Source organism: Penaeus monodon, chromosome 8 (assembly GCF_015228065.2).
Source record: "Penaeus monodon isolate SGIC_2016 chromosome 8, NSTDA_Pmon_1, whole genome shotgun sequence".
NCBI lineage: Eukaryota > Metazoa > Arthropoda > Malacostraca > Decapoda > Penaeidae > Penaeus > Penaeus monodon.
In genome coordinates this window covers 4,699,583-4,727,052 of record NC_051393.1, presented here as the reverse complement: position 1 = coordinate 4,727,052, position 27,470 = coordinate 4,699,583, and the positions used below count along the sequence as shown (strand labels likewise).

At 33.3% G+C, this 27,470-nt stretch overlaps 2 protein-coding genes across 3 annotated transcripts; one reads left to right on the top strand and one right to left on the bottom strand.

Annotated features, from left to right (window-relative positions):
- Positions 1–10,369: 10,369 nt before the first annotated feature.
- LOC119576077 (phosphatidylinositol N-acetylglucosaminyltransferase subunit Q-like) lies at positions 10,370–18,639 on the top strand. Of its 2 annotated transcripts, none has more exons than XM_037923610.1 (7): positions 10,370–11,162; positions 11,343–12,034; positions 12,415–12,550; positions 13,019–13,163; positions 13,699–13,903; positions 14,957–15,071; positions 18,401–18,639. In XM_037923610.1, the coding sequence occupies exons 1-7, from the start codon at positions 11,069–11,071 to the stop codon at positions 18,604–18,606; spliced, it is 1,593 nt and encodes a 530-aa protein (XP_037779538.1). In that variant the 5' UTR covers positions 10,370–11,068; the 3' UTR covers positions 18,607–18,639. The 2 variants fall into 2 exon arrangements, with proteins under 2 accessions (XP_037779538.1, XP_037779536.1); XM_037923608.1 differs by lacking the exon at positions 14,957–15,071 and adding an exon at positions 17,235–17,349 and having other exon boundaries at positions 10,377–11,162.
- LOC119576078 (RNA pseudouridylate synthase domain-containing protein 1-like) lies at positions 18,630–27,189 on the bottom strand. The gene is made up of 6 exons (XM_037923611.1): positions 27,119–27,189; positions 23,923–24,079; positions 23,697–23,777; positions 23,116–23,359; positions 21,259–21,378; positions 18,630–19,403 (listed from the first exon to the last, which is right to left on the bottom strand). The coding sequence occupies exons 2-6, from the start codon at positions 24,073–24,075 to the stop codon at positions 19,084–19,086; spliced, it is 918 nt and encodes a 305-aa protein (XP_037779539.1). The 5' UTR covers positions 24,076–24,079; positions 27,119–27,189; the 3' UTR covers positions 18,630–19,083.
- Positions 27,190–27,470: the final 281 nt, after the last annotated feature.

Here is a 27,470-nt window from a genome sequence, read left to right as displayed (position 1 = left end):
AATTTTTAATCTACCCCACAAATTTTAGCCTACCCCTAGACCCAATTATCACTAGAAAGATTCTTATATTTATCACAATCCATAATAATAAGCAGTATCCAAATACAGCAAGACTGAAATGATACCTAACATTAAAAATTGTAGTAGACTAGATGAAATATTCGAGGAAATCAAATGAGCCAATTGGAAATGGACTTGGCCATAATGTGATACTAGATACTAGCGACCAGTCTTTAGAGCCAATAAGAACTGTAATCATGTGACAGAAATTTATATGAGTTCAGTCTTGGCTGGCCAATGTATAAGTTTATTGGTTAAACTGTTTTGTCTTTATTATGCCAGATATCATGGCATTAACGAAAAAAAAGTAGCAGATAGTGGTTGCAATTCCTGCCAAAAGCATGGCACAAGGATCCTGAAAATTTGGGTTTTAAGATAAGAAATCATTGATATGAGATTCAAATGTTTGCCTTGACTTAAGCCAGAATAAAAGGGGGAAATTTTGTAAATCAGGAAGGGGTTGGAAACTTTGCCCCATCTATACCATCACTATGTCAACACAGTGTATCTAACCGGGCCCTCTAATCTGCCAGAACAATATGAGTGAGGAATTTGCAGTCCAGGTGGGGAGTAGGGGCAGAAGGTATCTCTAAAAGGGGGTTTTTACTGGGCAAAGCCCCCAAATTACTATGGATGTACACTGCAACAGATAAATTACTGAAAGTTTTATTTCAATTCTTTGCCTTTTCCTTGCAATTTTCCTGATACTTATCAGGTAATTTTTTTGTTTCACACTGCCATCTAACCTTGCAGTTATTTTTCCCTTGTTTCAATGATTCCCAATGTAATATGTATGAATAAATTTCTTGTTATTTTCCATCACAAATGATATAAATGAAGTATTAAAATTCATCGCATGAACCAAAAGATTTCCTAATCCAGGGTTTTAGCCCCCAGATCCATGACTGATTGCCGTACTTCCTTGTCAGGGTCCCTGCACCCAGAACTCTACTTGATTGGCCTAAACTCACTCTCCGCATAACATTAGGCCTTGTCACAACCTATTTTCTTAATTTCTGATGTTTGTTTTTGCCTACACAGATTATTTCATGTATCAGTGAGTGAAGTTTTTCCTATGTTCAGGATAGTGTCAATACACATTCCTAAAAATGTATACCAAAGTATTACATGTTGCACAATGTTCTTATTGTCAACCGTTGCTGAAAAATGTCTTGTTTTCTGTTGTTCTGTCCATTACAGACAAAGTGTTAAACTGAAACTAAACCGCTTATTGTGCCCTCCTCAGCTACTGAAGCCAATATTGTAACTGCTTCATTTGTGACTAGAATAAGTGTTAGATTCTTTCGAAATATGATGAGAGCCCAGAAATAATAGGAATCATTTCGCAGTGCCATAGTTACATATATATAATAATATGAAATAGTTATTCATCAAATATCTAATCAAATCATCAATATAAGAAAGAAAGTTATTAGTTGAATTTCTAATAAAATCGTAAATATACGAAAGAAAGTTATTATTTGAATATCTAATCAAATGGTGAATATGCTACTTACTTTCTGCTTTACTTTCGGTGACTATAAAAAAATCCTTTTCTTAGAGAAAATATTAATAAAACAATGCTCTCTTTCTCTCATGTCTTCCACGCAAATAATAAGAACCCACACCCGTTCCAAATTCTTCTTGTTCTTTCTTTTCCTAACTCCTAAATTCCATTCATAACTCTTCTTCTTCTTTCTTCTCCTAATTCCTAAATTCCAGTCTTAATTCTTCTTCCCTTTCTTCTTTCTTCTCCTAATTCCTAAATTCCAAAGTCGCACTTCGCTCATAAGTTCTTCTTTCTTCTTTTATAGGGTTTTAGACTATATAGCAGCCTATATTCCCTGACTCATAAGTTGACTTCCTTCTGCTTTGTTTACAAACACGGCGTTCGCCTAAGTGGCGTTCGAAGACCATCTCCGGATTTACATCTTGGGCTTTGACGTCATCATGTGTCCTTTTCTATTTTTGTTTGTCCTATTTACAAGCTAGGAAGAAAGAGAGAGAGGGGGAATTAAAGAGGGAGGGAAGGAAAGAAGGGAAACAGAAAGAAACAGAGAGATTAATTCAGAGAGGGAGGCAGAGATGGAAGGAAAGTGGAGGAAAGTAAAGACATAGAGAAAGAGAGAGACGTGAGAGAGAGAGAGAGAGAGAAAGAGAGAGAGAGAGAGAGAGAAAGAGAGAGAGAGAGAGAGAGAGAGAGAGAGAGAGAGAGAGAGAGAGAGAGAGAGAGAGAGAGAGAGAGAGAGAGAGAGAGAGAGAGAGAGAGAGCAGTAAGGAGAGAGGTTATTGTTCAAGAAATACTGTTGTTTATAATGGAAGTAATACTCTCGGTTATGGTATAGGTTTATATTACACGTATAACCTATACTGCTGGTTACACTGTAAATTGCAGCGTTTATGTAGGTGACTGTACTGGCTGCATTGCAGGTTTTAGTACAGGTTATACTGCAGATTTAATTTGTTTTAATGTAGGTTAAAGTACAGGCCATGGTGTTGCTGTGCACACACACACACACACACACACACACACACACACACACACACACACACACACACACACACACACACACACACACACACACACACACACACACACACACACACACACACAAACACACACACACATATATATATGTGTGTGTGTGTGTGAAAAATCAAATGTATGTAATAAAGAAACCAGACAGAGCAGTGACATATAACAAGCATAACGTCACTGAGGTAATGGGAGGGTTTTTAATAGGGATTTATATATGAACAGTAACCTAACAGGAAATATGAGCGCTCAAGGGCACGAAGAGAAGGAAACACCGGGAGAAAACGGTATTAGTAAGGACCTTATAATAGATGCATGAGACAATATAATTATCCAACCATTTAACAAATGCGTTATCAACGGTAAAACCCCGAAAAGGATCTAAAGAAATATCGATCCCTAAGCTTTCTGTCAGCTATCTACAAACTGTTCACGAAAATCATCACAGCTCACAACTCTGACACTAGATTCTAGTCAGCTTAGAGAACAGGCAGGTAGAGGATTCTCAACAACAGACCACATTCACACACTAATCCAAATAAGAGAGAAAATAAATGAATATAGGAAAACCCTGTGTTTAGCATTCGCCTATCACGTCAAAGGCAGTATTAGAAGCTATTCGAAAACAAGGAATAGAGGAAGTCTGCTGTAAAACATTGGAAGGTGAATAAGAAAATGAGACAGCAACCATTTTGCTCCATACAGGGACCGATAGAATAACAATTAAAAAATGTGTTAGGCAGGGCGACCCCATTTCACTAATACTGTTGACAGTTTGCCTTAAGGAAATATTTAGGAAACTAAAGTGGAGTGGAAAGTAGTGCCGAAATAAGGGAAGAGCATCCAAAAAAAAAAAAAGATTTGCAGGCGATATTGTACTCTTCAGTGTGTCAGCAAATGAATTCCAATAATTGATAAACGAACTGAATAAAAACAAGCCTGAAAGTTGGTGAACAGGAAGAGTCGAAGGTCATGTTCAACAATAGAGTACAATAAGATACATGTACAGGGTGAGCCAGTAGATATAGACAAGTCTATATATTTATGGCAACTATGGCATAAGTCAGAAACATGGACCACGACCAAGATACTGGAGAGGAAACTAGTAAGTGGCCAGAGGGGAATGGAAAGATGCTGGGAATCATCCTGAGAGATAAGATGAGGGCAACATGGATTAGACCAAAGTAGAAAATATAAATAAAAACATTAAGAAGAAGAAATAACACTGGACAGGCCATTTAAGTCGGAGACAGGACGACAGATGGACACGGAAAATAGCAGGTTGAGATATTGCTAACACAAGGAAGATAAAAGCCAGACCAGTGACGAGATGGCGAAAAGAACGCAAGGCAGTGGAATATTACAGACTGACGATATATGTGTATACATCCATTCATCCATCCATAAATTAATATATAAATTATATATATATATATATATATATATATTATAAAATATAATATACATTATATATAATTATATATTAAAAATATATATATATATATATATAATATATATATATATAATATATATATATGTGTGTGTGTGTGGGGTGTGTGTGTGTGTGTGTGTGTGTTGTGTGTTGGGGTGGTGTGGGGGTTTTGTGTTTGTGTGTGTATGTAGTATATGTTGTACATATTTTTTTATATATAAAATTTTAAAATATATAAAAAAAATATAATTATATATATATATATTAAAAAAATATATATACATTGTATGTATGTATGTATGTTTATATTTTAATTTTTATTATATATATATATATTATATTATATATAATAATTTTATTTATTTTGTTGTATATTATATATATACAATAAAATTTTATTTATAATATATATAATATTATATAATAATATATATATATTATTACTATTATAATATGGGTGGATGGATGGATGGATGGATGTTAACATAACCATAGTCTGTAATACTCCACCCTCTTCCGTTCTTTTCGTCCTTAAATATTATATATATAATATTAATTAATAAATATATATAATTTTATATATATAATTTTTATATATTATTATATATACTATATTTTTATTAATTTTAAAATATTATATATAATATAAATTAATATTAATATATTTATATAATATATAATATAATATATATATATTATATATATATATATATATAATATATATAAATTATATAAAATATTATAATATATATATATAATAAATTTTAAAATAATATATATATTAATATATATATATATATATATATATATATATATATATTATATATAATATATATATATAATATATATAGGAGAAAAAAACGGAAGACGGGGGAGTTTTACAGACTGATGGATATTTGTATCACCCATCCATCCATCCATCCACCCATAATATATATATGTATATATTTTAAATATATATATATATATATATATTAATATTATATTTTAATATATATATATATATGTATATATATATATATACTACATACAATATATATATTATATTATATCATATATATAATATATATATAAATTATATATATATTATATTATATATATATAATATATATATAATAATAATTAATTAATATATAAAATATATATATAAATACATATGTACAACATATACATACTACACCACACAACAAAAACACACACACACCACACCAACCCACACACACACACACCACACACCAACACAACACACAACATATATATATAAAATATTTAATATATATTTTATATATTAATATATATAAATATAATATATATATATTATATATATATTATATATATATTTAATTAATTTAATATATATAATTATAAAAAATATTAAAAATGGATGGATGAATGGATGTAACACATATATCGCAGTCGTAATATTCCACTGCCTTGCGTTCTTTTCGCCATCTCGTCACTGGTCTGGCTTTTATCTTCCTTGTGTTAGCAATATCTCAACCTGCTATTTTCCCCGTGTCCATCTGTCGTCCTGTCTCCGATTAAAGGGCCTGTCCATGTTATTTTTTCTTCTTATTTTTTTTATTTATATTTTCTACTTTGGTCTAATCCTGTTCCCCTCATCTTACTCTCGGGATGTTTCCCAGCATTTTTCCATTCCCCTGGGGCCATTTTACTAGTTTCTCTCCTATCTTGGTCGGGTCCTGTTTTGACTTATCCATAGGCCATAAATATATAGACTTGTCTATATCTACTGGCTCACCCTGTACAGTATCTTTTTGTACTCTTTGTTGAACTCCCTTTCGACTCTTCCGTCACCAACTTTCGGGCTTTTTTTTATTTTCGTTTATCAATTTTTGGGAATTCTTTGCTGACACACTAAAGAGTACAATATCCCCTGAAAATTTTTTTTTTTTTTTGGATCCCTTTTCCCTTTTTTCGGCACTATTTTCCCACCCCTTTAGTTTCCAAAATTTTTCCCTTTAAAGGAAAAATGTCAAATATTGTGAAAGGGGGTCGCCCTGCCTAACCTTTTTTTTAATTTGGTTATTCTTCGGTCCCTGAGGGAGCAAAGTTGTGTCTCTTTTCTTATTCACCTTCCAATGTTTTACAGGATTTCCCTTTTTCCTTTGTTTTCGAAATGCTTCTAATACTGCCTTTGCGTGATAGGCGAAGCAAAAACACAGGGTTTTCCTATATTCTTTATTTTCCTCTTATTTGGATTAGTTGTAATGGGGTCTGTTTTTGGAATCCTCTACCTGCCTGTTCTCTAACTGACTAGAATCTATTTTCAGAGTTGTGAGCTGTGTGATTTTCGTGAACAGTTTGTAATGTGACAGAAAGCTTAGGGATCGATATTTTTAGTCCTTTTCGGGGTTTTCCGTTGATAACGCATTGTTAAAAGGTTGGTAATTTTTGTCTCAGCATCATTTTAGGTCCTTCTAAAACCGTTTTCTCCCGGTTTTTTTCCCTTTTCTTCGTGCCCTTGAGCGCTCAATTTCCTGTTTGGTTTCTGTTCAATTAAAACCTATTAAAAACCCCCCCATTACCTCATGCTTATGCTTGTTATATGTCCGCTCGTCTGGTTTTTTTTTACATACATTGATTTTCACACACCACACCTATATATATGTTGTGTGGTTTGTGTGTGTGGTGTGTGTGTGGTGTGTGTGTTGTGTTGTGTTGTGTTTTTGTGTGTGTGGTGGTGTGTGTGTTGTGTTGTGTGTGTGTGTGTGTGTGTGCACAGCAACACCATGGCCGTACTTTAAAACCACATTAAAAAAAAATTAAATCTCGTAAACCTGTACTAAAACTCAATGCGCCATACAGTCACCTACATAAAAGCTGCAATTTCAGTGTAAACCCGCATATGGTTATAGTGTAAAATAAACCTATACCATAACCCAGAGTATTACTTCCATTATAAACAACAGTATTCTTGAACAAACCTCTCTCCTTACTGCTCTCCTCTCTCTCCTTTTCTCTTTTCTCTTCTCTTCCCCTCTTCTCTCTCTCTCTCTCTCTCTTCCTCTCTCTCTCTCTCTCCCCTCCTCTCCTCTCTCTTCTCTCTCTCTCTCTCTCTCTCTCTCTCTTCTCTCTTTCTCTCTCTCCTTTCTCTTCTTACTCTTTCTCTCTCTCCTCTCTCTTTCTCTCTCTCTCTCTCTTCACGTTCCCTCTCTTTCTCTATGTCTTTCTTTCCTCCACTTTCCTTCCATCCTGCCTCCCTTCTAATTACTCCTGTTTTTTTGTTTTCCCCTTTTTCCTCCCTCCCCTTTAATTCCCCTCTCTCTCTTTTTTTCCACTTGTAAAAAGGGCAAAAAAAAATAGAAAAGGGCACATGATGACTTTAAAGCCCAAGATTTAAAAAAGAGTGGTCTTCAAGCCCTTAGGCGAACGCCCTGTTTGTAAAAAAAGCGAAGGGAAATCAAATTATATCAGGAATATACTGTATATAGTCTAAAACCCTATAAAAAAAAGAAAAAGAACTTATGAGCGAAGTGCGACTTTGGAATTTTTGGAAAAATTTGGAGAAGAAAGAAGAAAGGGAAAAAAATTAAACTGGGAAATTTTGGAATTTGGAGAAGAAAGAAGAAAAGAGTTTGAAAGGAATTTAGGAGTTGGAAAAGAAAGAACAAGAAAAATTTGGGCGGGGGGTGGGTCTTATTATTTCGTGGAAGACATGAGAGAAGAGAGCATTGTTTTTATTAATATTTTCTTAAAAAAGGATTTTTTTTTAGTCACCGAAAGTAAAGCAAAAGTAGTAGCATATTCACCATTTGATTAGATATTCAAAAAATAAATTTCTTTTTTATATTTCGATTTTTTTTAGAAAATTCAACTAAAAACTTTTTTTCTATATTGATGATTTGATTAGATATTTGATGAATAACATTTCTATTATAATATATGTAACATGCACTGCGAAAAGATTCCATTATTTCTGGGTTCATAATTTCGAAAGAACTAACCTTATTTATCACAAAAGAAGCAGTTTTCAATATGGCTTCAGTGCTGAGGAGGGACAAAAGCGGTTTAGTTTCAGTTTTAAACTTTTTCTTAAGGACAGAAAAACAGAAAACAAGACATTTTTAGCAACGGTTTTAAATAAGAACTTGGCAACAGAATACTTTGTATACTTTTTTGGAATGTTTTGCCTATCCTGAACAAGGAAAAACTTCACTCACTGATAATGAAATCTGTGTAGCAAAAACAACATCGAATTAGAAAATAGGTTGTGACAAGGCCTAATGTTATGCGGAGAGTGAGTTTAGGCCAATCAAGTAGAGTTCTGGGTGCAGGGACCCTGACAAGGAAGTACGGCAATCAGTCATGGATCTGGGGGCTAAAACCCTGGATTAGGAAATCTTTTGGTTCATGCGATGATATTTTAATACTTTCATTTATATCATTTGTGATGGAAAATAACAAGAAATTTATTCATACATATTACATTGTGAATCATTGAAACAAGGAATAATAACTGCAAGGTTAGATGGCAGTGTGAAACAAAAAAATTACCTGATAAGTATCAGGAAAATTGCAAGGAAAAGGCAAAGAATTGAAATAAAACTTTCAGTAATTTATCTGTTGCAGTGTACATCCATAGTAATTTGGGGGCTTTGCCCAGTAAACCTCCTTTCAGAGATACCTTCTGCCCCCTACTCCCCACCTGGACTGCAAATTCCTCACCTCATATGTTCTGGCAGATTAGAGCCTGGTTAGATACACTGTGTTGACATACGTTGATGGTATAGATGGGGCAAAGTCTTCCAACCCCTTCCTGATTTACAAAATCTTCACCTTGTATATTCTGGCTTAAGTCAAGGCAAACATTTGAATCTCATATCAATGATTTCTTATCTTAACCAATTATCAGGATCCTTGTTGCCATGCTTTTGGCAGGAATTGCAACCACTATCTGCTACTTCTTTTCGTTAATGCCATGATATCTGGCATAATAAAGACAAAACAGTTTAACCAATAACTTATACATTGGCCAGCCAAGACTGAACTCATATAAATTTCTGTCACATGATTACAGTTCTTATTGGCTCTAATAGACTGGTCGCTAGTATCTAGTATCACATTATGGCCAAGTCCATTTCCAATTGGCTCATTTGATTTCCTCGACATATTTCATCTAGTCTACTACATTTTTAATGTTAGGTATCATTTTCAGTCTTGCTGTATTTGGTATACTGCTTATTATTATGGATTGTGATAAATATTAAGAATCTGTTCTTAGTGATAATATTGGGTCAGATAGCAGGAGAGGGCATAAAATATGTCAGGGATATTGCTCATTAAATATAGACAAGCAGCAATAAATTGCAACAATATTGAGGTTTAAGTAGTACAGATAGTGTCAACTAACTGTTACACATCATCGAGTGATTACTACAGAGTCCATGTGTATGGTGCTGAAGCAAAGGCAAGCAAATGTTCACCATGTTAAAACAGAGTTTGGACTGGTACTCTGTACTGCAATAAACTCACATTGAAGCCTACAAGGTCTTATTTTATCAGGGTATACACAGTAGAATTTGTTACCATCTTTTGTTAAGATATATATATATATATATATAGTAAAATTTGTTAACTTCTCTTTAGAGTGCCAAAGAGGTGAGCAACAGTTGCATGATGCCACACTACTCTAGATGCATCTAGTGTTGTCACTATAGTTTATTGCTACATCTAGACAGTGCATAACAGGTGGAGTCCATCAGTAATTAATGTGTTTGTGTTGATGACATGCAGCATTTGTCTATAAAAAAGTTGAGAGAATATCACATTTATGATAATAAGATTAACAATGAACATGTTAACCCCTTGCAGTAGGCCCTCACTCTCTAAATACTTCTAACTAAGCCTTTTGAAAAAATAATAATTAGAAAAATTTTAATGAATAAAAATGCAAGTACTGATAGTATATCAAGTGGCTGAAATATGTATTTACTAGTGCAGGTTGGCAAACAGCATTAAGGTGGTACATATGGATGAAAAAATCAAGAGTAGGTAGGAGGTTATAGTATGTAACTTCGTTACAATATGAATCAAACTGTGTATGCATTTTGTAGAAAAAATATTAGCTACATTTTATAATCATACAAAGTTTTAGGAGGAAAATATCCAGGCATTAGGTGTACTTGAAGGGTAACTCTTCCAGGTGTGTCTTGTAGGCCCTGCCCACATGAACACTCAGTGGCAGTACCAAGACTCTTTGCTATGCTATGAGCTTGCATACACTGTTTTGTCATTTACCAAGATCTATATTTGGCTTTTGTTAAACTGTATCATTGTGCAGACTCCATATCAATATCACCAAGTAGTCTACAGCTCTGTGCAATAACAAGAAGTAGACTAATAATGTGTTACTTGTGTTTTTTTTTATAATCTCATAATATTCAGTTTCTCATAACACACCTTGCTCTGCTGGTCAGGGTGGATAGGAATAGTTTGCTATACTTGGAAACCATTTTCTTGTAAGAGCAGGCACTCTTCTGGGCATGTCTCACAGATGGTACCCTTCCTCATTTTATGATGGAAGTAATGTAAGATCCCTTCTTAAAGGCCCTTAGAGTCTAGTCTCCTCCCAAGAGCTTTGTGCACTCATGGTAAAAAGCCCCTGTCAACTGCTATTCAGTCAGTTTTTTCCATGACAGCAGATACCTATCACCCATCACAGCCAAACTTACATGACCTGACATCTACCTCACCAGGATCCAATTCAGATTTCCTTATTGGAAAGGTGTCTTTCTACTGTATGTTAACAAAATGATTCTATATTTACCTTGTAGAAATAGATATGAATGAGAATGAATATCTTCACATTGCAAGTGATTTATTTGCATGTCTTTTGCTATATAATCATCAGAAGTAGTCTTCATGTATTTCAGACAAAGATATTGTTGAAATTGGTCACATACATCTTTTGCACTGAGAAGATATTTCTCAGTTGTACCTTTTTTAAATATATCACAAGGACCACACTTCAAGAAATTGTGATTCCTGTATTCTGATAAAGCTTTTTATTCCAGAGAATGTTAGGAAATGCTATAGTGACAGTTCTTGTGCCAGAGCAGCTCGAGGGAGAGAATGGTGGTCATCTCTATGGAAGGTTCACAAATTCCAAAGGTTGGTAATCCATCTGCTTCATGATGTGTTGTGGATTTAAATACATGCACCTATGCATATGAGGGTTATGTGGCGTAATCATGAAAGGTTTACTATATAGAAATTTTGTATTGCTATATGCAAAGTCTAAATGGGAAAAAATCACAAATTTATTATATTTCACTTTCCTTCTCTTTAAAGCTCATCCCATTGACGAGAGAGAGTCATATGTCATTGTTGTAACATCGATGAGTTCAAACAAAAAGCCTCCCATCGGCTGCATTAATAACGACAGTCGGATCCAGACTCGCAGATCCACCAGGAACGTTTGGGTAGAACTCAGCACTCGGCCACAAATCCAGCTTCATTCTGTCAGAGTTTGTGGTGACAATGTGTGCCTTAGTGAAGTTAATCTTGTAACCTACAGTTACAAGGAGATTTGTGAGTCAGAACTCATTAGCCAGAAGTTCTTATACAGGGAAGGTGATGATCATGCAAACAACATAGTGCCATATTTTGTGAAAAGTGTGCAGAAAGATTGTAAAAAGATGGATTCTTGCTGGTTGGTGAAGATTCTACTGGTTTCACTCTTGGTTTTGACCAAGACAATCCTGTGTGTGACATGGTTGCCCAAAGTTCTCTTGGAAGGTCTTCATTATGTTTTAGTTAATAAATTTGACTATTCCAGCAATTTACTGAAACAAACTTTACTTCGTATTAGACAGTTTGAGACTCTGGAACATGAACTTAAAGAGAACAAGAGAACACTTGTAGCTGGTCGGTTATTGGCTATGATTGCAATCGACACTTTACTCGGGGTCTCAGTTGTGCTCCTGGTTAGCAGTCATGCCTCCCTCAATGATATTTATTCTATTTTTTGTAGTTCCACAAAGGTAAGACTTTATTACTTCCTTATCAAGATTTTAGATAGTATGTTTGGTGTATAAAGTATCCTTTCTACTTTTAATGTTGATATATCATTTGTTTTATACGTTTTGGTAAAGTAAAAGTAAATTTATTAACATTTAAAAATAGTTTAACTATTGAATTAAATCTTGGAGTATGTCTTTTACCTTTGAATTTATTAGAAAAGTTTTAGTTTATGTTTTTTAAACAGTAATCATCATAAATGTTTGTATATATTGCACACTCACAAATGTCTGAACTTTTTCATATTACCAGTTCCCTGAAGCTATCAGCACACAATATGAAAAAGTAATACTGATTCTGTAATAGTGTTGGATATGCAATTAAACAGTCTTCTTCTCAATAGCTGTTAGCATCAAATGTCCAGCATCTGTTAGAGTGGCTGCGGGGAGCTCCAGCGGGCCTCAAGCTGAATCAGCCTCTGACGCAAGCACTTTCCGCATTCTTCTCGTATCATGTTCATCTGTGGAGGCTTTATCTAGGTAATTCATGGGTATTGTTTGTAATGATAAAATTTAGGTACAAGTGAAATGGCACAGCCTGCTTTTATTTTTCTTTGTGTTCACTGATGATAATTTTGAGGACTATATGATGTTTCTGATACATAAATAGGAGAGGAGATTTAAAGTAACTTTTTTTTTACTATAGTCTACAGTATTGTGAAATTATTTTTCTGCTTCTGTTTTGCCACAGTAATAGGATTTGTAACATGGACACCTAAAGTTTTATTAGTAATTTGAATAGAATAGCAATTATAATTGTAAAACCATTCTCTGAGCACATTTACATATATGATACCCTAACGAAAACATCAGCGTTCTATTTTCAAAATATTTTTTGGAGGCTGTTCTACTCGATATTGCAGAAAATTAAACCCTAAGCCCACGTGCTTTTGTATAATTCCCTACCATTCTCAGACATAAACCATTCATACTCTTTTGGTGATTTAGACTTGGCCGATCCCGTGCTGAGGAGTCTGGCTTCGGTGTTCTTCTGGCTGGGAATGTGCGGAGCTTCTGTTCAGGTGGCCATTTTGTCTGACTTAATGGACCTGGCCACACTGCATCTCTACTGCTTTTATGTCTATGCTGCTAGGTATAACGCATTGCTGATTGGATTACCGTTTGATTATTGATATTGATGTTATTGTGATTATTTTTATTATTGTTATATTCATGTTTTTATTATAACAAGGAATTTGCCTTACTATCCTCTAGTACATTTATGAACACATATAGCCAAGTACATTTTTTTTTCTGTTAGATTATTGGTATTATTGTTAATGATATTGTTGACTTATTATCTGGAATTATTATAGTTACTAATTAAAATAAAAATTAATTAAATAAAAATGATGATTGTCATAATCATTATTATCGTTATCATTACTATTATGATTTTTTATTGTCATTATCATCATCATCATCATTATCATTAGTATTATGATGATGATGATGGTGATGATGATAATGATAATGATAACGATAATGATAATGATATTGATCATGATGATTTTGCTTCTGCACCATAATGTAATGTGATTTTATATATGTGCAATATTTGTTGAATCTTATTCTTAGTGAAATTATCTTTATCCAGTAGCAAACATTCTGCTTTTCAATTAACACAGGATGCACATGCTGCAAATTTCTCTCCTGGGGTCCCAGTGGAGAGCATTCCGAGGGAGAAAGTGGAATCCTCTCAAGCAGCGCGTGGACAGCTACGAGATCGAAGGAGGCCACATGTCACTAATTAGGGTGCTGACCGCAGTGATCTTCACCCTCGTGATATTCCTTTTGCCCACCACCACTGTATATTATCTAGTGTTTGTGTCGGTTAGTATTTCGTTGTGGTTTAATTTGATCTTTTTCTCTCATCTCTCATTTGTTTTCATACCATTCATTTCTTTTGGTTATTGTAATGAATAAATTGTAATGATTAATGCTTGGAGACCATGGGTTGTACAGTTCTTACATTATCATCACTAGGTCTGTTGTGTATTCATAAAGAGATTTTCTCAAATGAATGATCTATAGCTATAATAATAATGCTAATAATAATAATTATGATAATAATAATAATAATAATAATAATAATAATAATAATAATAATAATAGTAATGATAATAATAATAATAATAATTCTTTCTCTTTCTTTCTCTCTCTCTCTCTCTTTCTCTCTCTCTCTCTCTCTCTCTCTCTCTCTCTCTCTCTCTCTCTCTCTCTCTCTCTCTCTCTCTCTCTCTCTCTCTCTCTTCCTCACTCATCACTTCACTCACTCATCTTCCTCATCTCCTTCATCATTTCACATCCTTACTTACTCATCACTTACTTCACTCCTCACTTTCACTCCTCATCACTACTCACTTCTCTCTTCCTCACTCCCTCTCACTCACTCACTCCTCACTCCTCACTCCTCTCTCACTCACTCACTCCTCTCCTCACTCCTCACTCTCTCTCTCTCCTCCTTCTCTCTCTCTCTCTCTCTCTCTCTCTCTCTCTTCTTCCTACCCTCTCTTCTCTCTCACCTCTCTCTCTCTCCTCTCTCTCTCTCTCTCTCTTCTCTCTCCTCTCTCTCTCTCTCTCTCTCTCTCTCTCTCTTTTCTTTCTCTCTCTCTCTTTCTTTCCCTCTTTCCTTTCTCTCTCTCTTTCTTTCTTTTCCCTTCTTCTTCTTTCTCTCTCTTTCTTTCTCTCTCTTTCTTCTCTCTCTTTCTTTTCTCTCTCTCTCCTCTCTCTCTCTCTCACTCCCCTCTCTCTCTCTCTCTCTCTCTCTCTCTCTCTCTCTCTCTCATATACATACATACATGTAGTAGTCATTAACATTACATAAAATTTATTTATTTCAGTGATTAATTAGTAAAATCTTATTTTTGTCCATTTTCTTTTTAGTTAAGAATAGGACTCAATACAGTGCGAGGCATTCTCTCTCTCACCATGTGGGTTCTAAACATCAATCCCCTGTATCTTATTCTGCTCAACTTGATAGACTCAAACAGAATGAAAGGTATGGAATCATTTTTGTAGCAGCATCGTAGAGTAGTTTGAATCTTAACATATTTTTTTTTTCCATAATAGCAGAGTTGACAGTTGTATGTAATACTCATAAAGTACAAAAAATACTTTACATTATTTTTTATTTTTGGTCTCGTCAATTATGGTATGGTAATATTGCTTTTGGTAGAGGTTATTCAAATGCTTGATGCCAGATTCATGATACAGTTAAGCCCCTGTTATGCCATATTGGGTTAAGCACCTGTGATAACATAATTGGCATGTATGGCAAGAATACATGCCCTGTAATAAGTGTATTTATTGTATTTACACATAGATGGCTCTACAAGGGATTAGTCCACCAAGGAATCAGCTATTAGTCCTACCTATCTCACTGTTTTACCCTTTTCCTTGATTTTTGGAAAGTTTGTTTTGTATTATTTCATTGTCTTGAATGTTACCTTGACTTTAATAGCAATTTGATAATCATAATATCAGTAAGAATAATAACAGTAATAATATAAATAGTATTAGAAAAAAAAACATTTTCCTGCCATTTCAAGGATAGGGAAATCAGGAGAGGTTGTTAGGGCCTACTGATAGAACTCCTTGCTGGGTGAGCACATGTGGAGTCATCTGTAAATAACAAGATTCACAAAAAACTACAGGGGGTAATACATAAATTCGTAGTGATTGGGTTACTATTCTTCTACAAAATTAGTATACTATTGTGATAGAATATGTACACTGGTTGTTATGTCACTACTCAGAAGACAGTGAACTATATGTGTTAGCAGGGTATTAACTTTAGAAGTATTAGTAATAGTAGTGATTCACAAAGAGGAGACACTTTACTAGCAGAGTTGAGTGTATTCTGTAATATTAATATCCTATTCTATAATGCTAAGAGTCATAGGTTCTATTGTAACTGTATATCTTCAGAGGAGTTAATATTTGAAAATAACTTATTTGTTTTAATCAACACTCCTCTTTTAAAACACAAGAAGCTATCTGTCTCACAAGTATTTCAGTTGCCAGAAGTAACTCAACCCATATACCAATTGCAGGTGACATATTTCTTTGCAACCCAGCCGATCGACAATTCCCGAGCCAGGTATCCCATAGCTTCTTTCCCCTTGCCCTTCATTTACACACTTGGCCACGCAACTCGCAGGTCCTGCTATATGCCCATTCGGATGTGTTTCCTGCTATGCCAAGCCCAAATTGGAAAGCCTTTTTCTGTAGTTTGTGTTTGGGTATGAGATCATTCAATATTTGTGCTGAATTGATATCTTAGTGAATTTTTTCCACACATAATTCTTGTTTTTCATTTTCTGTGTAGATCTTTTCTCTCCTGTCACCATCATTGTGGAATATTTCATAGCTGGACAGTAAATAGAGCATTCAAAAGGCTAGAGATCTACTAATTTGCACACATGTATATATTTTTTTATATTTCTGTATATCTTCTTTTCTCATTTTTTTTGTCTTTCTGTTTCTCTTTCTTTGTCTTCATTCTATTGCTACTGTATATATGTGAACATTTAATTTACTACTATATCTTCCTCATTCTCATGCTCCTCTTTTTCTCTTATATCATCTTCCTATCTTCTAATACCATCACTCATTTCTCTCTATTCTTCTCTCTCTCTCTTCTCCTCTCTCTTACTCTTCTGTCTCTCTCTTCTTCATCTCTCCTCTTCTTCTCTACATCATTCTATCTCTTATTCTTTCTCTTCTTTCTCTTCTCTCTCTCACTCTCCTCTCTCTCATCTCTTCTCTCTTCTTTCTCTTCTTTTCTTCCTCACTCACTCTTCTTCCCATCTTTCTCTCTCTCTCTCTCTCTCTCGTCCCATCTTTCTCTCTCTCTCTCTCTCTCTCTCTCTCTCCTCATCTCTCTTCACTCTCTCTCTCTCTCTCTCTCCTCTCTTCTCTCTCTCTCTCTCTCCCCTCTCTCTCTCTCTCCTCTCCCTCTCTCTCTCTCTCTTCTCTCTCTCTCTTCTCTCTCTCTCTTCTCTCTCTCTCTCTCTCTCTCTCTCTCTCTCTCTCTCTCTCTCTCTCTCTCTCTCTCTCTCTCATATACATACATACATGTAGTAGTCATTAACATTACATAAAATTTATTTATTTCAGTGATTAATTAGTAAAATCTTATTTTTGTCCATTTTCTTTTTAGTTAAGAATAGGACTCAATACAGTGCGAGGCATTCTCTCTCTCACCATGTGGGTTCTCAACATCAATCCCCTGTATCTTATTCTGCTCAACTTGATAGACTCAAACAGAATGAAAGGTATGGAATCATTTTTGTAGCAGCATCGTAGAGTAGTTTGAATCTTAACATATTTTTTTTTCCATAATAGCAGAGTTGACAGTTGTATGTAATACTCATAAAGTACAAAAAGTACTTTACATTATTTTGATTTTTGGTCTCGTCAATTATGGTATGGTAATATTGCTTTTGGTAGAGGTTATTCAAATGCTTGATGCCAGATTCATATACAGTTAAGCCCCTGTTATGCCATATTGGGTTAAGCACCTGTGATAACATAATTGGCATGTATGGCAAGAATACATGCCCTGTAATAAGTGTATTTATTGTATTTACACATAGATGGCTCTACAAGGGATTAGTCACCAAGGAATCAGCTATTAGTCCTACCTATCTCACTGTTTACCCTTTTCCTTGATTTTTGGAAAGTTTGTTTTGTATTATTTCATTGTCTTGAATGTTACCTTGACTTTAATAGCAATTTGATAATCATAATATCAGTAAGAATAATAACAGTAATAATATAAATAGTATTAGAAAGAAAAACATTTTCCTGCCATTTCAAGGAATAGGGAAATCAGGAGAGGTTGTTAGGGCCTACTGATAGAACTCCTTGCTGGCTGAGCACATGTGGAGTCATCTGTATGTAACAAAATTCACAAAAAACTACAGGGGGTAATACATAAATTCGTAGTGATTGGGTTACTATTCTTCTACAAAATTAGTATACTATTGTGATAGAATATGTACACTGGTTGTTATGTCACTACTCAGAAGACAGTGAACTATATGTGTTAGCAGGGGTATTAACTTTAGAAGTATTAGTAATAGTAGTGATTCACAATGAGGAGACACTTTACTAGCAGAGTTGAGTGTATTCTGTAATATTAATATCCTATTCTATAATGCTAAGAGTCATAGGTTCTATTGTAACTGTATATCTTCAGAGGAGTTAATATTTTGAAAATAACTTATTTGTTTTAATCAACACTCCTCTTTTAACACAAGAAGCTATCTGTCTCACAAGTATTTTCAGTTGCCAGAAGTAACTCAACCCATATACCAATTGCAGGTGACATATACTTTGCAACCCAGCCGATCGACAATTCCCGAGCCAGGTATCCCATAGCTTCTCCTCTTGCCCTTCATTTACACACTTGGCCAACGCCACTCTGCGAGGTCCTGCTATATGCCCATTCGGATGTGTTTCCTGCTATGCCAAGCCCAAATTGGAAAGCCTTTTTCTGTAGTGTTGTGTTTGGAAAAGATTTGTTGTGAGAAGGAAGGGAAATAAAGACTTATAAAAGGCTGGATTTTTTTTTTTTTTTCCTGTACTTTCATGAAATTCCTACAATGTATCACAACCTTATAATTCACACTTATTCATTCATTTTTATGCATCACAACAACTTCTGTAGTATTTGATTCAGGTTGATTGTCTCGTTGTTTGGGTTACAACACAACAGTGGAAGTCTTTTTTTTATCACATTAGACACATTAGGATTGATTTTATATACATACAGCAAATATGTACATGTATAAAAATTGTTTCACAGCTCAATCTCTAATACTTGATATGATGGAGACCTTGCATGACTTATTACAGCACCACCAGATACTAACAAAATATTTTTATTATAAATTTTTTTTTTCTCTCGTTCTCTCTCACCTGACAAGATATAAATAGAATACCATTCACGCAAAAAAAAAAAAAAAATGATGGGAGAAAAACGCATTTACAGCACTTAAAGCACATCATCTCTTATACCACTTCTTCCCCATTTTGAGCTTTAAGTACGCATCATCGGTGAGTTCATTCAGAGTTTCCACTGGGATCCACTTGTTCCTCCTATCATCCTCTGTGAAAGGGTCATTGGTGCGAACGTCTACTTGCTCGTATTCAGAGGGAAAGGCCAGGCGTACTGCATGCAGGAACATCCTATAGGGAGAAAGATCACGACGGTTGGAGTACGTGAAATCTCCCACTATAGTGTGCCCTGACTCTGATAAGTGGACCCTGAGCTGGTGCCGTCGGCCGGTGATGGGCTTCAGAAGGAGCTTTGTGGCGGGATAATCTGCAATGATGAGCAATGTTGATGCATTGATAGGGTTACATGTATACGTACCAAATGTGTATCTGACTGAACAAATTGTTGGCAATGTTACAGTAATCAGGAATTTTAATTTTAATAATGTAGATTTCACTTTTTTTAATTTGTAGATTCCTGACAAACCAATACCTATATCTCCATGCAGCAATACCTATATTTCCATGCAGCAAATATAATATTCTATTATAATGCCATATCTACAAAAATCTCAATGTAGTGATGACTTTCAAGTGCATTTTTCTCAGAATCACTTGTTTTGCTCCTTGGGAAGAAAAAATCTCAATTCTGTCTAAGGCCATTTCAAAACCTGACTATACCATTGGAAAGAAATAGAAAAAGATACAAAAAAGATGAATCGTTTGCAAACTAATAAAAATACAGACATGCACAAAAAAATAAACAGAATGGACATATAGAAAATTCAATTCTGAACAACTGTGAATTAGGAAGAAAAATTACACCCTGGGCATTAACAGAAAAAAAGGAAGAAGACTCTTTGTGTGTGTGTGTGTGTTTTTTTTTTTTTTTTTTTTTGTGTGTGTGTGTGTGTGTGTTTTTTTGTGTGGGTGTATGTATGTGTGTGTGTGTGTGTGTGTGTGTGTGTGTGTGTGTGTGTGTGTGTGTGTGTGTGTGTGTGTGTGTGTGTGTGTGTGTGTGTGTGTGTGTGTGTGTGTGTGTGTGAGTGAGTGAGTGAGTGAGTGAGTGAGTGAGTGAGTGAGTGAGTGAGTGAGTGAGTGAGTGAGTGAGTGTGTGTGTGAGCAAGTTTAGATATTTGTTACTGAAACTGTTATATGTCAATTTCATTTTTCATTTTTGGCAGATCTACAAATCCAAATGAAAAACTAGCTAAAGGTTATCCTAATCTTTGATGTATAAAATTATGGTTTCCAATTTTTGTATCATAATTTTATATGGTTCTTACCTAAAATATGAATATTCTGCACAGCAACTATTCATCTTTCTTCATATATATCTATTTTACCTTGATACAAAAGGTCATTCCTCCTTTCTTGATTTAATTTGGTGGAGGACTTCAAAAATGTCTAATTTTCAATAAATATGTTTGTAGGCTTTTCTACAATACTATCAACACAGTAGAGTGTTTCACCTTTTACCATCAACATGATTACCTAAATTCATAAACTTAACTAATAGTAACTCAATGTTGTTGGATGACACCTATTCTTGCCAATATGCACTGGGCTGAAAACCCTTCCGTCGCTGGGTTAAATATATATCATTCCTATTAGACTATACATTATACATGTACTAAGTTTGGGTTAATTTTATGCAATCTTGTCTATTATCTGCAGGTTTTGAGTGTGCAAATTTGAAGTTTTGAGCAATAATGATCAAAATGGAGTGAAGAGCTTCAGTTCAGATTGGATAGATGTCCTCTGAGCTCCGGCAAGTTTCAAATTTACGCAGTCATCTCCACTGAGGGAAACAGAACACCAAGAAAGAAAGAGGGAAAATAGGGATAAGAAAGAGAGACATGGCAAAAGAGAAGAAGGACTGGGTGAGTAGAGAGACCACATGAGAGAAAAAAGTGGGAAAGTGAGACAGAAAGAACAAAAAAAAAAAGCAACAGAATGGATAATTTAATGAATTAAGAGACAAATAAGAGTGAATTAATGTGTGACATACGAGAAATATAGAGAGACATAGAAATGAAAGTATGGATATATGTCTGAATTAGTAAAGCAACAATATAGTACACACATATAGATAGTTAAACAAGATTCTCTTTATTACAGAGTGGGATAGGCCAATCTACACACAATTTCAAAATAACAAAAACCAATAGGGATAAACTAACCATCATAAAGGCCCTTCTGCAGCACTAGGAGGCGAGTGTGGGCTGGTTTGCAGCGACCAACATGGCGACTGAGAGGAGTCGCCATCTTCACATCTCTCCATTCTGGTCGAAGGTCATCCCCTGCAGTGGAGTAATTAAGTATGTATCTGGCACATGAATTTCATTTCACGCATTGAATCTGCAGCAAAATGTATGATCAATTATTATGATAAATCAAAATTTAACTCATTGATAATGGCTTTTACCCATACCATACAAAACTACACACCAGGAATTGTTACAGGAAGTTAAAATTAGGCCTCGAGTAGTACCACATGAAACCAGTAGCTTGTCCGTTACACTACCACACACAGGTGATCTCCACGTACCTTATATGTCACAGTTACAAATTATTGGTACTGATGAATTATGTTAATCCTTTTATAATGTGTATATATATTTTTCTGATAGTTTTGTTTTACATTCTATTATTATTAATGTTCACACATAATATAATCAAAATGTATTAAAATAGCAAAAATGCCCTATTCGACAGTAAGGCTAAATAGAAGAGCAAAAAAGAGCCAGCAGCTCACTCTCTCAGTAACTGCCTCGTGGTTTTGTACCATACTAGATCAACATATCACTGAAGTGGTGAAATATAAATTTGTTTCCTTATTCATTTCACTATAGCTAAGCATAATTGCTTAAAGGGATTATAACACATTCCCTGAAAACAAGAACAAGGTACCAAGTACAAACTGACTCTAAGAAGACCAGTATTGAAAATGTAATTACTCTACATCACTGGCTTGAGTAACTACATAATTACTATAAGGACGGAAAAGGAAGTAAAAGACTGGTCACTACTAAGTCAGCCACTCAAGTGAAAATTTAGAAGCACAAGAATTTAAAGTAATTTTCCATACTTTCTACAATTTTGGCTGCATCGTAAAAGACTTAAGCCAACTCTGGGGGGATGCACCTACTCAGTGGCTGAATATTTTCCACCTGGTATAGGATAAATGTGACCCACTGTGAGCAGTTGAAACACTGATTAAAATAATAATAATAATAATAATAATAATAATAATAATAATAATAATAACAATAATAATATGGAACAGATGACTGTAAGCACAACAGTTATACACAGAAAGTACCCTTTGCCTCTTTAGCAAAGGAAATATTAGGTAAATATTTTTGTGGACAACATTAAATTTCATACTGCTAAATGTTTGATTGTTAACCCAATGCCTAAAGGGGTGTGCTTAAACATGGTGGTACGCACTTATTTTCATAGCCTGGTTCATGATAAAGATATGTATGATAAAATAAACCCTTACTACTATTGTGCAAAGTTCACATGACAGAAAGACTATTAATTATAATTGAATTTGGATATTGATGGCATGCTTTATATGTCCCTGGCAAGGCCTTGATTCTGGCATGGCATTACTTACATGCCACATGGAGGCAACAAGTTAATGCAACAAGAAAAATATCAGTATCCTGGCATGCATAGTAACAATATTTAGAGGATATGAAGACTTTGATTGAATCGCTTGTGGACCATACAACTTTTTCAAAAAACAGATTAGTTTTTATTTAATGTTAGTACATTTATATTACCTGTTTCAGTAATGAAAGTGTTAAATTTGTGTTATGTTAACCTTAAGTTATGTAACTAGCTTATGACTGAAATAAGTAAGGCAGAATATTTCATGGATTCAAAGAGAGAAATAAAACAAAATAACACTGAAGATAAAATGTGACAATGAAAAATAGAAAGAAAAGAAAGAAGAGACAGATGAAAAGGAAGCAAAAAAAGTGGAAAAGAATAAAAGGGGGAAAAGCAAGCAAAAATATCTCACTCACCTATAGGGAGGTAAATATCAAGCATCTCCTTCGATACATGTCCACGTACGAGTGCCAAATAATATTTATCGACCCGCTTGTGAACAAAACACCTGGTCACAGCTCCAGCAGCCTTCTTGTGGACCGAGATGCACATGAGCCCACTGGTTGCAAAATCGAGCCTGTGTGCAAACATGAACTCATGTCCAAGCTTGGGGTTGACAAGGTCTGGGAATTTACGTCTGAGCTGTGTCTGTACAGTCACCTGGAAGGAAGGGAATGAAGGATTAAAATAGCCTCATTCTGTGTACATTTCAGGTAAAAGGACAGTCATATTTTGTGAATGAATGTTTTTTGCTGGTATGATATTACACAAAGAAAAATAATCAACTGTAGTTCATGCCACCTATATCCAAGGGGTAAATTGTCTTTAAATTAAAACAGTAAATATTTGCTGCTGTCATCTATATTGGTTTCAAATGAAAAAAGAGACCCTTTTGTATGCCATATTTTTAAATAATTCACATCTAACAGATTAATCCTATTTGAGTTTGTAAGCAAAAATTACAAGAAATGAAACCAGAATATAAAAATGTTTTTACCTCATCAGCTGCTGAGTTACTATTGATGAGAATGTCATATCTTTTATTGATGATAATATAATGCGGACTGTGATGGACTACCTGAAAAGAAAAGAAAAAACTCTTTCACGAAAAAGAAGAACCACCACAACCATAATAACAAAATGTATTTATTTCTACAACTTCATATAGATCAATTCAACAATCAAAGTCATTCATAATCAACCATTCAACTCTCTCGCCATACCTCCAAATCGTGGATGGAGGGCGGGACATTCACGCCAATCTTCTGCCTGATAATCTGGCAGACTTTCTTGGCAATCTTCTCCTTAATGCGAACCCAGGCAAGGTGCACCATGCCTTCCAAGATGAATGCTCGGACAGCATCACTCCAATCCATCCACCTGTTTGTTCAAATAAGAGGTTAACTTGGTTTAATAACATTAACCTATCTACCTGGTAATGAGACCTCTACCCCAATTTTTTAGACTGACTGGAACTAATATTTCCAATGCTTGCACCTTGTATTATAAAAGAGATTAGTTTCATGAAATTACAATTAAGTGTATTTCTAGTTCTTAAATAATACCAAATTTGATTGTGTCCAAAATATCAGAGTTAATCTGTCTGCTTCATAATGGCTGCAGCCCAACAAGCACTGGCAAGCCATGGGAAGCCTTACACACATATTTTTATTCTGCTGCCTCTTGTAATCTACTTACCACCACCAAAAATGGTATGTCTGGAAATAATGTACATAATTTCATAGCTTTTTTCCATAAATGTGTGCCCAGAGAAAAAATTTAATGCATTAATTAATCCTCATCACCATTTCAACACATTATGACATTTCCTGCCATACAGATTATAATAAAAACTGTGTTATCAGTGATATCTTTGTGGAGGGCACAGCTTTGTACATTGTTATATGGAGAATAAATAGTGTCTGAAATAGCTCTAACACCTAAAACACCATTACTTAAATATGATAAAAGAAACTTTACCTTAAATGTACATACTGAGTCATCTCAAACATGCAAAAGTTAGTAATTATTCTGATGCTACATTCAAGTATTTGCTTAGGATGAAGATGCTGAATCATGTCAAAAAAGATTATAAATACTGGGTAGATATTGTTCATTTTATGATTTTAATTCTCTTCACTCAGACAAATCTATACTGTAAATTGGAGAGATACTTAGTTATTTAAAAATATATATATATATATATATATAATATATATAATATATATATATATATATATATATATATATATATATATAATATATTATATATATATATTATATATATATATATATATATATATATATATATATATATATATATATATATATATATATATAATATACATATATAGAGATATATATATATATATATAATTATATAATATATATAAATAAATATAATATATATATTTAATATATATTAAATATATAATATATATATATTATAAAATATATATATATCTTATATAAATTTATATTCAATATATTAATATCATCATTATATATATTAATTTATATATATACTATATTATCATATTATATATATATATGATATATCTATTAAAATATATAGTATATATATCAACTATATAATATATATATTATATCATATTATGATTATAAATATATTTATTTGAAGAATATATAACATAATTATTTATATATAATATAATATAATTTATAATATATTATATATTACAAGTTATAATTTTAGAAAAGCATTATTATATATATATATACTATATACATATGCTATATTTTCTTAAAGTATAGATTAATATCATGTTCATTCATATCTGAATTACTTGATAGACAATATAATTTTTGCAGAGCTTAATAAATGTTGATTTATATCTACTTATATAATAAAAATAAATTTATATTAATTATATATCTAGATAAAATTATAATAAATGTTATCTTAATTAAAAGATAATTATGTGTGCAATATTAAGTAATCAGATTTATGTAATACCACTGCATATATAAATATGTTATCTAAAAGGAATTAGATAATATCATTTAATTTCAAATTGAATTAAACTTATATTTATATATATCATATTCTAAACAAGTTTAAATAACTTTAATCTATAGCAAAGATTATTGACCTTTAGAATCATATTATCTATAAAATGTATAAGCTCTTTTGATCTACATCAAAACAAATGTTATGAAGTATATGGTCTGTGATAAAATTAGCATTTTGAATATCTGTTTTAGAATATCTATAAGCTGTTCTATATCATATTATATCTTTTAAAAATTATCTATGACTAATTGCATTATTTGATTTTGATATTATAACAATTAGATACTATATGCACTACTTTAATGAATTTTTTTATACTGATTGGATATCTTATTATCATTCTGAATTTTTTTTCAATACATATTATATATAATAATCAACTTATATTATTAATATATTTAAAGGTTATATTTTACTTTATAAGCAAGAAATTTTCAGGAAGCTGATCGTTTGATACTAACGTTCTTATACGCTCATGATAACTGTTCTAAGGTGCTATCGTGATATGAACTTGAAATATAAATCTAATAATCATCTAAGCAATTTTTTAAACTTAGTATTAATACTTGAAATTTGTTCTTAAACTTAGCCTTATGAGTGGAGATCTGCCTTTTTAATAATGTTAGAATTTTTTTTTTTTATTCGTGTTAATATAATTTCTTTTTTTAAGATGTTTCTAACGGGGGTTTGTGGGAAAATCTTTTTATATTTATGGTATTCTATTATTTGGTCATTAGTAATTCCGTTATGTAGTGGATCTCTAATGTTTCCTTCTTTTTAAAGTTTGGGAACTCAATTATGTAAACCTTGCAAAACGTTATTGGTTCGTTTTATTGAGGTACTTTACAGTTCTCGACTCTGCAATTTCTCTGCCTTCTTGTAATATTACCACTGGGATCCTAAGGATATACTATACTTTTCATCTTTATTCACCTGAAATTTATGGTCTGAAATTTTCAAATTACATATCACTTATAATTCTAACTACAATAATTTCCAGAAACATTATATATTTTTTATTTTTATATTATAATTCTAACTACAATAATTTCCAGAAACTATATATTTTTTATCTTTACATTAAGTAAAAGAGAAATTATTCAGGAAATGCTGAATTTCAGTTATACTAGTATTTGACTATTAACTGTTCCCTTATCAGCGACATCACACTAATATACATTAAACAAACATACGTATCTCAAAAGCAAATAGATAACTAATCATGTGCGAGTAAAACCACAACCACCATCAGTAAGAAAGATAATAAAACTCCTTCATATTTATATATCAACGTCAGTGCACACAAACAACCCACGACAATCGGTTAAAATCAATTCATTGTTAAGGAATCACTCTAATAACGCCAAGAACTGCCATTAATTGACCTTCAACAGAGAGAACGTCCCTACGACCCGTTCCTCTCGCATGTAAACAAACCGAGAAACGCAGGCGGTCGCTTGCACTCCGGCGCGGGGAGCTTGGCGAAGAAAACGACGTGCCGGTTTCTTGGAAGGGGGGACTAATAGGGTTGTGTAAGGAGAATTTTTTTTTTTTTTTTTTTTGATACTGCGTGTTTGATGGGGAATTAATAGGATTGTCTTAGTTGTATTTGTAAGTGGCAATGTAATTTTCTAAATATAATAAGGTATGTCTGATGGCGGACTAATATGATTCTGTAGGTAGTATTTTTTTTAAAGGGATGTTTGGTGTGTAGGTGGTATTTTTTTAATAAGCAGT